At 35.8% G+C, this 15,289-nt stretch overlaps 1 protein-coding gene across 4 annotated transcripts in view; it reads left to right on the top strand.

The window, feature by feature from the left end:
- Window positions 1–10,968, top strand: part of LRCH2 (leucine rich repeats and calponin homology domain containing 2) — a 110,370-nt gene extending 99,402 nt beyond the window's left edge. For all 4 annotated transcript variants that reach the window (XM_045996313.1, XM_045996312.1, XM_045996311.1 and 1 more), the window contains one exon: window positions 8,200–10,968. In XM_045996313.1, the coding sequence (XP_045852269.1) occupies window positions 8,200–8,319 (120 nt within the window). In that variant the 3' untranslated portion in view covers window positions 8,320–10,968. The remainder of the gene's footprint in view (window positions 1–8,199) is intronic.
- The last annotated feature ends 4,321 nt before the right edge of the window (window positions 10,969–15,289 follow it).

Below are 15,289 nucleotides of genomic sequence, written 5' to 3'. Positions count from 1 at the left end.
TATATTTCTAGGAATTTATCCATTTATTCCAGATTACCCATTTTTTTGAATATTATTTTTATAATATTCTTTTATAATTGTATGTTTGTGGTGTTGGTTGTGATTTCTTCTCTTTCTGATTTTATTTGTGTCTTTTCTCCTTTTTTTTTTTTAAAGATTTTATTTGTCAGAGAGAGAGAACAAGCAGAGGGAGTGGCAGGCATTGGGAGAAGCAGACTCCCACTGAGTAGGGAGTCCGATGTAGGGCTCCATTCTAGGACCCTAGGATCATGACCTGAGCTGAAGGCAGACACTTAAACACACTCAGCCACCCAGGTGCCCTGATGTCAATCTTTTTATACTTGTTCAGGCCTGATTTGTTACCTACTATATGATCTATTCTGGAGAATGTCCAGTGTGCACTTGAAAAAGATGTGTATTCTGCTGCTTTAGGATGAAATGTTCTGGATAAGTCCATCTGTTCCAGTGGGTCATTCAAAGGCATTTTCCCTTGTTGAGTTTCTGTTTAGATGATGTGTCTATTGCTGTAAGTGTTAAAGTGTAAGGTGTAAGGTGTAAGGTGTTACAGTTCCCTACTATTAATGTATTATTACCAGTGAATTCCTCTATGTTTGTTATTGTTTTGTTTTGCCCCCAAGGTGGGGGCATAAATATTTATAATTGTTAGATCTTGTTCCATAGACCCCTTTATTATGATTTAATGCCCTTTTTCATCTCATGTTACAGTCTTTGGTTTAAAATCTAGTTTTTCTGATACAAGTATTGCTACTCCTGTTTTCTTCTCGCATCCATTAGCATGGCCAGTGTTTCTCCATCCTCTCAATTTCAATCTTAGGTGTCTTTGTCTTTAGGTTTAAAATGAGTCTCCTGTAGGCAGCATATAGGTGGGTGTTGTCTTTTATCCATTATGACACCCTCTGTCTTTTGAATGGAGCTTTTAGTCCATTTACATTCACAGTAATTATTGATAGATATGAATTTAGTTCCATTTTATTACTTGTTTTGTCATTGTTTCTGGAGATTTTCTCTGTTCCTTTCTTGTCTTTGTTGCATTTTATCTTTCTTTCCTACTCAGAGAGTCCCCTTTAATATTTCTTGAAGGGCTGATTTAGTGGTCACCTACTCCTGGTTTTTGTTTTTCTAGGAAACTCTGTCTCTCCTTCAATTTTGATTGATATCCTTGCTGGATAGAGCATTCTTTGCTGCAGATTTTTCCCATTCAACACTTTGAATATATCATGCCACTTTCTTCTGGCCTGCCAAGTTTCTGTGGAAAGATCTTCTGCTAATTTTCCCTCCCTTACAAGTTAGGGACTTCATTTTTCTTGCTGATTTTAGGATTTTTACTTTATATTTTGCAAATTTAACTATGATTTGGCTTGGTGTTGGCTTGCTTTCATTGATTTTGTTAAAGGATTTTATTTATTTATCCTTCTGAGGGGGAGGTAGAAGGAGCAGAATAGAACCTCCAGCAGATGCCGCACGGAGCATGGAGCCCAACGGGGGCTCAATCTCATGACACTGAGATCATCATCTGAGCTGAAATCAAGAATTGGATGCTTGAACTACCCAGACATGCCTGCTTTTGTTGATTTTGATAGGAGTTCTCTGTGCCTCCTGGATCTGTTTCCTTCCCCAGATTAGGGAAGTTTTCAGCTATAATTTACCCCAATCTTCTGCCCCCCCCCCCCGCTCCTTTCTTCTCCTTGGACTCCTATGATATGATTGTTATTACATTTCATGGAGTCACCGAGTTTCCTTAATATACTTTTGTGATCCAAGATTTTTCTTTTTACCTTATTTTGGTCAGCTTCATTATTTTCTGTAATTCTGTCATATATATATATGTGTCACAGCCAGCATGGCACATCGACCAGGAACGTGAGGGTAAGAGGATGGTGAAAAGAAGAAGTCCAGAGACAAAGAGATGGAGGCAGGAGGGACACTGAGGATGATGTCCAATAGTGCCGAGTTTATTCAAGGCAGCAAGGCATTATATAGCCAACAATAACTATTTTTAACTGACTACAAAAGAATTTGCTACATGCACAAAAAACCCTCCAGACTTCCCCATTATCTATTTCTCACGGTCTAAATGCAGACTTTCCAAGGCCAGTGGTCTCTGTCTTCAGATAATTCCTTAACCAGCTGCACTGACTCCAAAGTGACTCAAAACATATAAGAAGTAACAAAAAACCTGAGAGTGATTCATAAGCTGTGCTGGAACAGCAAGGACCAGTTATGAATTTATGACCCCAACCAAATTGCTCTCATCTAACTAGTAAACGTGTGGGAAATCGCGTAGGCGAGCGCACAACACATAGCACAGACCCTTTCTCAGTGCTACTCAACTTTTCCATCCTAAACCTTTTGTTAGGCTATTCGGACTTTAAAGGAGACACAAGTCAGGGCCTGGTTTGGTCCTCGTCTCAAGCCTTATTGCGGCCTCCCACATATATCACTTGTTTGTTCCTCTGCTTCTTCCATTTCATCCTCACTGGTTTAAGCTCCTTTCCTCTGTGATAAGGGTCTCTTTGATATCTTCTATGCTTTTCTCAAACCCAGCTAGTATCCTTATGATTGTTGCTTTATATTCTGCATCAGGCATATTACTTAATATCTGTTTCAATTAGATCCTTGGCCCTGACCTTTTCTTAGACATTCTTTTGTTTTCTAAAGATTTTCTTTTTTTATTTGAGACAGAGAGAACATACGAGAGAGAGAGAGAGAGAGAGATCATGAAAGGGGGGAAGGGTAGAAGGAGAAGTAGACTTGAGCTGAGTAGGGAGCCCACTGTGGTGATTGATCCCAGGACCTTGGGATCATGATCTGAGCCAAAGGCAGATGCTTAACCAGGTGAGCCACCCAGGTGCCCCTGTTCATTCTTTTGTGACGAATTCTTCCATCTTGGTATTTTGGCTAGGTCTCTTTTCTCTGTGTTAGGAAAGCCTATTATCTTTCCTGCTTCGGAGATTAAAGGCTTTATGAAGAAGTCATATGTCCATGGCCCAGCTCTTGAGGAAGTGTCTCTGGTGTATGCTGCATACAGTCTGCTATGTTATGGTTACTCTATCCCCCAGATCAGTCCTCTGCAGAGTTTCTCATTGCTTGTAGTGGGGAGTATGTTTGGACCTTGGCCAGAGTATGGCAAGTTTTAACTAGGTGTGTTCTGGTCTGCTTGTTAAAAGAGACCTGATTCTACTTCCACTAGAGCTGAAGCTTTGCAAAATTTTCTGGTCAGTAGATATGGTGCATGTGGGGGTTTGTGTTGGTCTTCTGGGGGAGGGGCCTGTGCTGCTCTGGGTTCTTAGGCACACTTATCCTAGAAAAGCAGTACCAGAAGAGCACCTGGTAAGGGGGCTTGGTATAAACAATTTAGGCAGCCATTGTTGGCACTGTGCTGCTTACTGAGGTTAGTTTATGTTGTGGGGTGAGGACATGAAATGGCACCAGCAAGCTCCTTTGTTCCCAGATAGGTGACTTCTTGCTTGCTGCTGTCAGAGAAGCCCTCCCGGAAGAGTGAACAATTTCCCCTCATGTATCCTAGGTGATTTTCAGATTGTTGTTTTCACACTGTATCTGGGTTGCTTGCCTTCCTGGAGAAGCACAGTGTACTTTGGACTCTATCCTAGCCAGATCAGCTGAGTTTAAATCCTCCAAACTGTAGGGGCCAGATGTGGGGGGAAAGGGAAACCTGTGCTGGTCTTCTGGGGGAGGGTCTTGAGCTGGGATTGAGGCAGGTTTGACCGAGATAGGCAGATGTACCAGAGTGCAGGACTGTGGGGTTTGGAGCAAAGTGTGCTAAAGGACCAGTGTCCTGGTTAGTTGCCCTCATCAGGTGTCTTAGCACCTATGCCAAAGGGCAGGGGAGGGAAATGATGCCTGTCTGCTCCTTTGTCCCTGGAGAGGCAATGTCACCTCTCCCCGATGTGCCCCAAGAAGGGGAACCACAGATTATACAGTCTGCCCCTGGGTTAGCTGCTTGTGTACTCTGCATTAGCACGGCAGCCCTCAGGTCTTTATACCAGCCATGCCACAGACCTGTGAAACTCCAGTATTTGTCCCACTGATTGCAAGAAGTCCCCAAAATTGGCCCCTCTCCTTTTCCCTGTCGGTGGCATCAGGGACGTGTTTTCCTTGTGTGATCCCCCGTGTGCTCCTCCCGCCCTTTCTCTCTCTCTCACACGACAAAGAGCGTACTTTATATACTTTAACTCCCTCATCTGTGGCACTCTTGCACTTGTGGGAGGCAGGGCAGGAGGGAAAACCTGGAATGACCCTGGGGCCAGGACTGGGATTCCCCTGCTGGATTAGTCGGCCACCTTAGAACACAGATTTCCCTTATCACCCTCATTGTCAACTTAATATTTGTAGAATCTCTTGTGATATTACTTCTCTTATTCCTGATATTGGTAAATTGTGTAGTTCCTCTTTTTTTTTTTTTGCTGATTAACCTAGCTATAGGTTTATGAATTTTTTAGAAATTTCCTCAGTGAACTAATGTTTGGTTTCACTGATTTTTTTTTCTGGGTTTTATTTTATTGTTTTCCTCTCTCAACTTCATTTGTTCTTTCTTCCTGCTTCCCATTGGTTTAATTTGTTCTTTTTCTACGTTCTAAGGTGGAAGCTGAGGTCATTGATTTGAAACCTTATTTTCTTTTTTAACATTTCAGTCGTTATTTGAATAAGTAGGCATAACATTAGGAGGGCAATGAATGTTGTTTTGAAAATGGAGATAAGAAGATAGCTTTTGAGAATGCTTCTGATAAATGGGATATTACCAGTAGTGTTTGGTGAATAGTTTATGGGAATAACTAGGAAAGAAAAGATTATTATGAACAAAAGATGGGGCGCCTGGGAGGCTCAGTGGTTAAGTGTCTGCCTTTGGCTCAGGTCATGATCCCAGAGTCCTGGGATCAAGCCCTTTGTTGGGCTTCCTGCTCAGCGGGGAGCCTGCTTCTCCCTCTCCCACTCCCCCTGCTTGTGTTCTCTCTCTCACTCTCTCTCTATCAAATAAATAAAATCTTTTAAAAAAAGAAAAAAGATTATTATGATTCCCAGGTTTATGTTGAGAGAGATTGAATTGTGTATTACTCACTGAGGTGTAGAATGTAAAAGGAAAATTTAATTTAGTGATGGGATAATTCTGTTGTGGACATACTGATTTCGATGTTTGTTGAACATCCATTTGGCTATATCACGTTCAAATTTGTATCCAGAGCTCAGTAGAGAGATCCTGGCAGGAAATAAAGATTTGAAAGACATCAGTGTAGAGGATATAGTTGTTACCATTTGGAAATAGGAACCCAGTCTTGCTAAGGCTTCCCACGTTTCAAGAAACAGTGGATTTAGGGGCACCAGGGTGTCTTAGTTGGTTAGGCATGTGTCTTTGGCTCATTATGAATGGTTTATGTGTCTCCCTCTCCCTCTGCCTGTTGCTTCCCCTACTTGTGCTTGCTTGTTCTCTTCCTCAAGTAACGAAAATAAAATCTTTAAAAAAAAACAACAGTGGATTAAAAAAATATATATATATGTAATGTTTTGGGGTGCCGGGGTGGCTCAGGCAGTTAGCCATCCGACTTTTGATTTCAGCTCAGGTCATGAGGACCCCTGTTCAGTGGGGAGTCTGTTTGGGATTCTTTCTCTCCTTTTCGCTCTGCCTCCCCCCTCTCTCAAATAAATAAATAAATTTTTTTTTTTTAAGATTTTATTTCTTTATTTGACAGTGAGAGATCACAAGTAGGCAGGCAGGCAGGCAGAGAGAGAGGGGGAAGCAGGCTCCCTGCTGAGCAGAGAGCCCAGATGTGGGACTTGATCCCAGGACCCTGGGATCATGACCTGAGCCGAAGGCAGAGGCTTAACCCACTGAGCCACCCAGGTGCCCCATAAATAAATAAAATCTTTCAAAAAATACAATGTTTCTAGATTTGTAAAATACTATGCTTTCCAAGTATAATACAGTTATAAACCAGGTGGGACCTGTAGATGGTCTGTTTGCCATTCACTCTATCCATTACTAGCTTATTTTCCTGAGATGAATGGGTGTCCTGCCTGAAGCAGTGGACTGCATTGTTGCCTCAGAAATGGCTACCAGATTTATTTGATGATATGCAAATGCATGAAACCCGTTCAGTTAACCTTTGCAGTTTTGATAAAGCTTTGATAATACCAAAGAGAGGATATAGTATAAAAGAGAAGAGGTGAAGACAGAACCCTCGAAAACATTAAGAATGTTAGAAGAGGGGTGCCTGGCTGGCTCCTTTGGCACTTGATCCTAGAGCCATGAGTTTGAGCCCCACGTTTGGGAGTAGGTATTACTTACAAAAAAGGAAAAAAATAAAAAGAACGTCAGAGTAGGATCATTGAAGGCTAATGAGCACCTAATGCAAGGTTGCTTTAAACCTGTCTTACAGAATTATGAAGATCAAAGGACATGTGATGTACTTATAATAGGTAGCTGTTACTTATCAAATTCTAGATTACTGGAACTAAGAAGCAACAAAACATGACTAGCAGCTGGAGGGAAGTAACCTTAAGATAAAAAGTACAGATCTCTTCATATGGAGACCATGGAACCTCAGAACTGGTACAATGAATGAATCAGAGAAGCCAATTTTGTACAGGACTGAGGAGTTTACAAAGCACTTCTACCACCAGACTATTAACTTCGTTTCTCACACAGTCCTGACTTCAGGATAAAGAAACTGAGTCTCAGGGAATTTTATTACTTTTAGTACGTCATATCACATGGCCCTTAGATGTCCTGGCTGGAAATGTAGTGCATTTTCTACTCCAACAGAAGAACTTAAGGAGGGGCACCTGGGTGGCTCAGTCCGTTAAGCCACTGCCTTCGGCTCAGGTCATGATCCCAGTCCCAGGGTCCTGGGATTAAGTACCACATCTGGATCCTTGCTCAGCAAGGAGCCTGCTTCTCTCTCTGCTCTCTCTCTGCTCAGTAGGGAGCCTGCTTCCCCCCGACTCTCTGCTTGTGCGCTGTCTCTCTCTCTTTCTCTTTGACAAATAAATAAATAAAATCTTTTTTAAAAAAAGAGAAAGTGCTTAGGGAACATCTGTCATGACTCTCTCACTTTAAAATATTTGCTTATTATGTGGATCAGATCAGCCTCAGATCAAAATACAGCCTGTAAAATAGACTCCCATACCATTAAAACCTTTTGAAACAGCCATTTTAAAAGTAGAACAATGGGATATCATCTCACATCTGTTAGAATGGCTGTCAAAAAGACAAAGTGTTGGTGAGGATGTGGAGAAAAGAGAACTCTAATACACTGTTGGTGGGAATGTAAATTGGTATAGCAACTATGGAAAACCCTATGCAGGTTCCTCAAAAAAATAAAAATAGAAACACCATAAGATCCAGCAATTCTACTTCTGAAAGTTTATCCAAAGAAAACAAAAATAACAATTCAAAGAAATATATACACCCTGGCAATCACTGTGGCGTTATTTACAATAGCCAGGATATTGAAGCAAGTGTCCATCAACTGATTAATGGATACCGATGTGATACACACACACACACACACACACACAGGAATATTACTCAGCCATAAAAAGAATGAAGTCTTGCCATTTGTGACATGGATGGACCTTGAGGAAACTATGATAAGCAAATTATGTCAGACAGAGAAAAACAAATCCTGTATGTTTTCACTTATATGTGGAGTCTAAAAAAACAGATAAAAAACCAAAATGTACATTATACATACAGAGAATACAGTGGTGTTTGCTAGAGGAGAGTAGGTGAAATTAGGTGATGGAGGCTCAAGAGGTACAAACTTTCAGTCATAAAATAAATAAGTCATGGGAGTAATGTACCGCATAGTGACTATAGTCAGTGATATTGTAGAATAAGCTTTGAGTTGCCAAGAGAGTAAATCCTAAAAGTTAACTTTGTATGGTAATGGATGGTACTAGACTTACTGTGATGATCATTTTGCATTATACCATATACATATTTCAAATTATTATGTTTTATACCTGAAACCAATATAATGTTATATGTGAATTACACCTCAATAAGACAATTTTTAAAATTAGAATTTAATTTAATTAGAATGGTGTACTTTTTACTTGATGTTTTACAGGAAACATTTTAAAAATCTAGTTCTGACTTGTTTAGGCTTTACTGCACTATTGAAAACCAAATGTTCTGATGTCATTTATTTTCTTTTTCAGGAAAGACTCTGTTTGCCTCATCACATTTTGGAAGAGAGAGGTCTTGTGAAAGTCGGTGTCACAGTTCAGGCTCTTCTTGAATTACCTACAACCAAGGCATCTCAGCTTTCTACAGCTTGATGTAACATTTCAAAATCATAAGTGTATAGTTGCATTATTTGAAGTGATTTCAAATATCTCAAATTCATGATAAGAATCTCTAATCAAAAATAATTTAATTAGGTCAAGCCTTGGGTTTAAAAAAATCATGTGAAAACATAAAAATTAAATTTGAATTGCCCGAACTTCTTTTGGGGGAAACAGGATTAACTTAATATGAGTTTTTGATAAATTCAAATTCTCTTTTTACTAAGTCAGTTGATAACCTTGATTATTTTTCAACAACCAGATTGATACTAAATTTAAAATGTGGTTTCAATTTAGTAATCATTTAGGTTTAATTTTTTATATCATAGCATACTATTAAACACCTGGATGAGGTAATCATTTTTTTTACCGATTTAAAACTATTCTATATTTGAGTTATTTAATACACTTCTAATTCTAGTTTATAAACAGTTTCTTCAATCTTTGGTCTTAGTTTTCTAGAAGAAAATGAGTAGAAAATGCAGAACTCTGGCTTTATATTAAATTCTTTTAGTATTATAGGTTGGTGCCAAAATATTTTCAGTTGTACTGTAGATTGTTTACATGTGAAGTGCCTGTGTAATTGATGACTCTTATATAGTCTTAAGCATTTTTGCAATTTCTTTTTATGTATTAATGGAATCAATGGAACTTTAAAATATTTTAGTAGATTTTGTAAGGTCAGTAATATGTGAGGATTTAAATGTGCCTCACATTGTGACATTTGTGGTTTTTTATTTAGTCCATTCGGTTTTCCTTAAATTGGTTATGTCATGTTATCAAAAAAAAAAAAACCAATGTTAATATGCTTAATTTATGCTATTTAATTTTGCAAAACTTAATCATCTTTTAAAATGTATTATTTGAAGAGTATTTTATTTCTGTATTGAAAATGTTACACAAAGCAGTAAGGTTTTTGAGAAGTAGCAAAGTACTAATTATCAAGGACATTTTGATAAAACTGCGAAAGTTTGAGTTTATGTCTTGACTTTCAGTAACATTATGTGAGTATGCTGCCATTAATTTTATTCAGATTCAGAGTGCAGCAATTGAAGAATAGGTTTTTATTTAAAATCTGGCCCTCTGTGGATCCTGTAAATCTTATGATCCTCAATTAATAAGATGCTGAATTAAACACAGAACAGTCTATAAATATTTTCATAAGTATACTATGTTCCAAAGTCCTTGTTTAATTTGGAGATGGATGCATTTATGTTGGTAGTAGTGCAAGAATTTTTCAAAAACATTACTGTAATGAATGACTCAGTTTGCTCTAGAAGAACCTTAGTATAATTACTTTTGTAGTAGCCAAGCAAGTACCATATCTTAAATATGTGATTATTTGCACTTGTTACCTCTTAATATGGATGCAACTTATTAAAAGTGTTGGCCTGGGTATTTCAAAGGGCATATATAAAAAACTAGTGTGCCAAATGGTATAGTAAGGGTTGGTTTAGGAACAACTCAACTTTTTTTGATCAGTTGGCATGAAGCCATATAATTAAATTTTGGCATTAGAATATGGATGTGTTCTTTACATTCCCCAAGTGTGAAATTGGAGCTTTTAAAGAATTAAAGCTTCTTGTGACTATAAGGCTTAAAAATTAAATTATTAGTAATTTATTACTTTAAATATTTGAGCTAATTAGTTGCTATTTTTCAGTTGGATCTTTAAAAAAAAAAACTTCATTGGCATAATCAATCTCCCTAGTGAAAACTTGGGTAATAAAGGTAAGAAATGGCAAATAAATATCTTAAGTTGTTAGTTTTTGTTGTAGAAATTTGACAATGTTACAAATAAAGTGACCGGTAAAAGCTACAGCAATCATCCATATGCCTTTCTTAGTTATCATGCTGTAGAAGTCCTCTTATTAATCAACCTGGAAGTTATTTTACAAATATTTTCCTGTTTCATATCATTGAAATATTAGTGATATTAAAGGCCACTTCCTTATTGCATTTCATTTACTTGTCAGTTATTACCTTAAAGGGAAAATACACCAGAACCGTACTGTAGCATTCTTTACTGCAAAGCAAAATTCCATTTAAGATGGGTCCATCTGAGGTCTATATCATGTTAGTTTATTTACTGTAGTGCCAGAAGGCAAGACGGCCCCTAAGTCATTTTCTCAGCATAGTCCCCAAGGAAACATTTTACCAAGGCTCTAATGTATTTCTTTTATTAGTTTTTAAATAAGTGTAAATTTTATTCTAGATGGTCCTTATGGTTATTTTATATTTACTTCATCAATTATTGAGTTAAGAATGATTATAATTATTTGAATTGGATTTGTGATTTGAAGAGGGTTAAATAATCAAACTGAAATATTTTATTAGGCCCTAAAAAATGTAGTAGGTAGCTACATCTGCTAAATTTTATTACTGTATGGCACAAGAAAGAAGTGATGTTGGATATGTTAGAATTGAAATAAGAAGTAAAAATGCATTACCATTTGTTTAATAATGATCTCTACAGAATGCTAGTTTACTGACTTTTCTAAGTGAATTTTTTGAAGAATTCAGAAATCTTTGTATTGGTCACAGATCTATCATAATTGATTTTCTGATGCATTTAAAAATAAATGGAACACTAAATGTATATTACCGATGCAAACTGTGGATAAAGTTGAATGAAAAAATTAAAGTCTGAGATTTCTTTTCTCCCTCTCTATTTCTTCTCTCAACATCACAGCATCCATCTTTTCTAGGTATTTGGTAGCTTGTGTCTATGTTCTCTACTACGGAAAAATAGACTTCAAGAGGATATTCCACGTAAGTTGTTTAAGAGTCCAGATTCTCTTTACATCATGTTATTTCAGTAGATAATGTTTTCTTTAAAACACAATAATTTCCTAAGGTATCTTCACAAAATAAATCACATTTTCATAAGTTAAACTCTTTATATATATATGTGTCAGATAAACCTTTACATAAAATAAAAGATAGGATAGGTCAAATCGTGATTATTTGTATTCTATAATACAAATTAGTGTGAGGCATATGATTGAATTACCCTTAAGAAATTTGATTAAAAAATAATCTTTCATTTTCAAGTAATCCTAGTTGTTAAAAATTCCACAAATTTTATTAAAATGACTATCATTTATTCAGAATTGTTACCCATCCTAAAAGTGGAAGGTTTTCAGGTAAATAACATTAAAGATTATATTGCCCCTGTTTTATAGTTACTCACCCTAAAGTCTCAGATTTAAAGAAGTACTTAAGTAAGTAAATATTTGGCATAAGTTGTTTGAAAAATACTCTAAGTTTATCATAGAATTTTGAATTGTCTGTATTCGTTTTAGTAAATTATGATGTTGTACATGGAATGTACTTAGCCCATTCACTTCTAGTGCAAAAAAATACTGTATGATTTATGAAGTAATCATTAAAATTATGCTATAGGACAGTGATTCTTATACTTTAATATGCATATGGATCACCTAGTGACCTTATTGACCAAATATCAATTGATTCAACAGTTCAAGGATGGGGTCTAAGGTTCTTAGGAACCTATCTCGGCATCCAGAGTGCTCTGAGGGACTGGGATCCCTTTGATACATTGCAGTATATTGAATTAATTTGGAAATGCCTATAGATATCTTCTAGTCCTTCAGGCATAATGTCTCCTGTTTCTGCATTTTAAAATGACAGAAATCTCTATGCTTATTTTGTTTAAATAGCTTGGAATTTCCACAGTGTGTGTTTGTGTTTTATGCAAGGCTGCAGCGGTTTTAGCAAAGTAGAGTCCTACTACATTGGAAAATTAGAGTTTTTAGAAGTTATGAGAATTCTAACATCAGTAGTTTAGGATGGGAAGTTGCTGATTGAATCATTTTAAAGTTATCATGATTTGTAAAAAGAAGATTCTTTTAAATGATCTTTTAAAAAATTGGAAGAAATTGTTGTAAACTATTTTCTTTGATTCACAAATATATAATTTTCATTACCCTGCCACTTTAGGATTAGAAAAAATTAATTCACTTTTATGGTATGCCATTAATATTCATCAAGTATCTACCTAAGTAAGAGAGAAATTTATTAGGTGTGTACATATGCAAATGTATAAATAGAAATAGATTTTTCAGATAGCAAATTGAATGTTCTAGAACTTTGTTTAGGTAGCTCATTCACTTCTAATGCAAAGAAATAAAAAATAACACTGTATAATTTATGAAGTAATAATTAAAATTATGCTATAGAACAGTGATTCTTACACTTTAATATGCATATGGATCACCTAGTGACCTTATTGACCAAATACCAATTCATTCAACAGTTCAAGGATGGGCTTTGAGATTCTGCATTTCTAAGAAACTCCTAAGTGATGCTGATCCTGCTGGTCAAGTGGCCAGTTTTAATAATAAGGCTTTATGGTTGTTCAAGCTTTATATTACTATCAGTTTATTATACAATAGTAGTTTGATATTTTAAGTGATGCTTTAAGGTCCTTATAATTGGTACTTAACATTTTTTAATAGGTCTCTCTTCTGAATTGTGTACTACTTCATTAAGGACTTTGAGATTTTCTTCTATGGCTTTATTTATTTTTTAAGTTATTATTTTAACTCCAGTTAGTTAACATATGGGGTTATATTAGTTTCAGGTGTACAATATAGTGATTCAACAGTTCTGTACATCACTTGATGCTTATCATGAAAAGTGCACTCCTTAATTCCCATCACCTATTTGAACCGTTTCCCCAACACCCCCTTCTTTTATGGTTTTTAAAGATGAGCTTTATGCTCTGATTAATATTACCTCATACTTTTATTTTCTTTTAAAAATCTATTTTAAACACACATGACCGTGTAATTTTAAATTACATGAATAATAAGGCATGCATTCATAAAATCCAAACAAGTTAATATAATGTTAAATTAGCAAATATTAATGCATAACACTTCCCTTTTTTGGATTGCTTAGGAAACCACCTGTTTTTCATGGTGTTGATGTTAGTCCATTCTCCTCTTGCTACGCAGTAACTCCCCTTTTCGTTTTAAGCTCAAAGCATACTCATTCTTTCAGGCTACCATGGTGAATATAAAATTTGAGCCATATACAACACATTTAATTTTAAATATTTATGATTTTTTATCAGAGTTGACATTTTCAATTATGGATTATATCCCTTCCAAACAGGTAAAGGTTTTTATTTATTTCATTCATTTTTTATGGTAAATTGTATTGACTTTTGGAATCATTTATTTTAATGCCTTCCAAAGCACATCTTATTGTCCATCAGAAAACAAATTAAAACCCAAGTTAACTTGAGTTACCAACAGCAGCTGAATGTCTTCTGTGGGAAGATAACTCATTTACTCTGAAGAAAATATGGGAAGGTTAATAATTAAATATAAAGAAGGGAGAGAGAGCAGAATCATGTGAAGCATTGAACTAGATGCTTTTTTATAAATGAATTATAAATAGTGCAATTTAGGGCGCCTGGGTGGCTCAGTGGGTTGAGCCGCTGCCTTCAGCTCGGGCCATGATCTCAGGATCCTGGGATCGAGTCCCACATCGGGCTCTCTGCTCAGCGGAGAGCCTGCTTCCCTTCCTCTCTCTCTGCCTGCCTCTCTTGTGATTTCTCTCTGTCAAATAAATAAACAATATCTTTAAAAATAAATAAATAAATAAATAAATAGTGCAATTTATATATTTTTACTTATGTTTATCTCTCATTCATAATCTTTAAAATTTAAGATTAGTATTAATAGAAATTAGTATAATTCTGTAACCCAAATTATAAAAGTACACTTAATTGTATATAATCATGCTGATTAGTGAAGAAACATGTATGAAATATACATTTTTAATAAAATGTACACATATACCAAATGTACAAATGTACCAATATACAAAATACTGTTATAACTTCTTATTGTTTTGTACCACCAAAATTTCCAGGTTTTTACTGTATAAGGAACAGTTAATGTAAGTCTTAGATATAACTATAAAAGATTTATTGCCATAAAAGATTTTAGAATTTGTGTATTGACGCTCTTCCATTCTTCCACAGGAAGTTGTGGCCTAGAATTATAGGATAGAGAGGCTAAAAATAAATCCATACCTGTATAGTCAATTAATCTGTGACAAAGGAGAAAGTACAATAGGGAAAGACAGTCTTTTCCATTAAGGAAAGTTCAAAATGGATTAAAGACCTAAATGTGTGAGACATAAAACTATAAAACTCTGAAAAGGAAAAATAGTAACTTCTTGGACATTGGTCTTAGCAACATCATTTATGAATGTGTCCTCTCAGACAAGGAAGACAAAACCAAAAATAAACTATTTGGACATCTGAATAAAAGGCTTTTCCGCATTAAAGGAAATCATAAAACAAAAAAGCAACCTGTTGAGTGGAGCAGATATTTGCAAACAATATATCCAATAAGGGGTTAATATCCAAAATATATGAAGAACTTATACAACTCAACTCAACACTAAAAAACCCCAGACAATCAAATTGACAAATGAAAAGAGGTTGATAAGTTCTTTATAGATTTAGCATGTTAACCCTTTATCAGATAGGTCATTTGCAAATATGTTCTCCCATTCTGATATTTGCCTTAGCTTTGTTGTTTCCTTCACTGTACAGTAGTTTATCTTGATGAAGTCCCAGTAGTTCATTTTTGCTTTTGTTCCCACTGGCTCAGGAAATGTGTCTAGTAAGTAGTTGCTACGGCCAATGTCAAAGAGGTTAGTTACTGCCTGTGTTCTCCTCTTGGATTTTGATGACTTCATGTCTCACATATAGGTTTTTAATCCATTTTGAATTTCTTTTTGTGTATCATGTAAGAAAGGGGTCCAGTTTCATTCTTCTGCATGTTGCTGTCCAGTTTTCTCAACACCATTTTTGAAGAGACTCTCTTTTTTTCCATTAAATATTCTTTCCTCCTGCAAATTCTATAAAGAATTTATCAAATTCAACACCCAAAAACCAAATATTCCTGTTAAGAAATGG

Source organism: Meles meles, chromosome X, assembly GCF_922984935.1.
Source record: "Meles meles chromosome X, mMelMel3.1 paternal haplotype, whole genome shotgun sequence".
NCBI lineage: Eukaryota > Metazoa > Chordata > Mammalia > Carnivora > Mustelidae > Meles > Meles meles.
The sequence above is the reverse complement of the archived record's forward strand: the minus strand, read 5'-3'. Positions and strand labels throughout refer to the sequence as shown.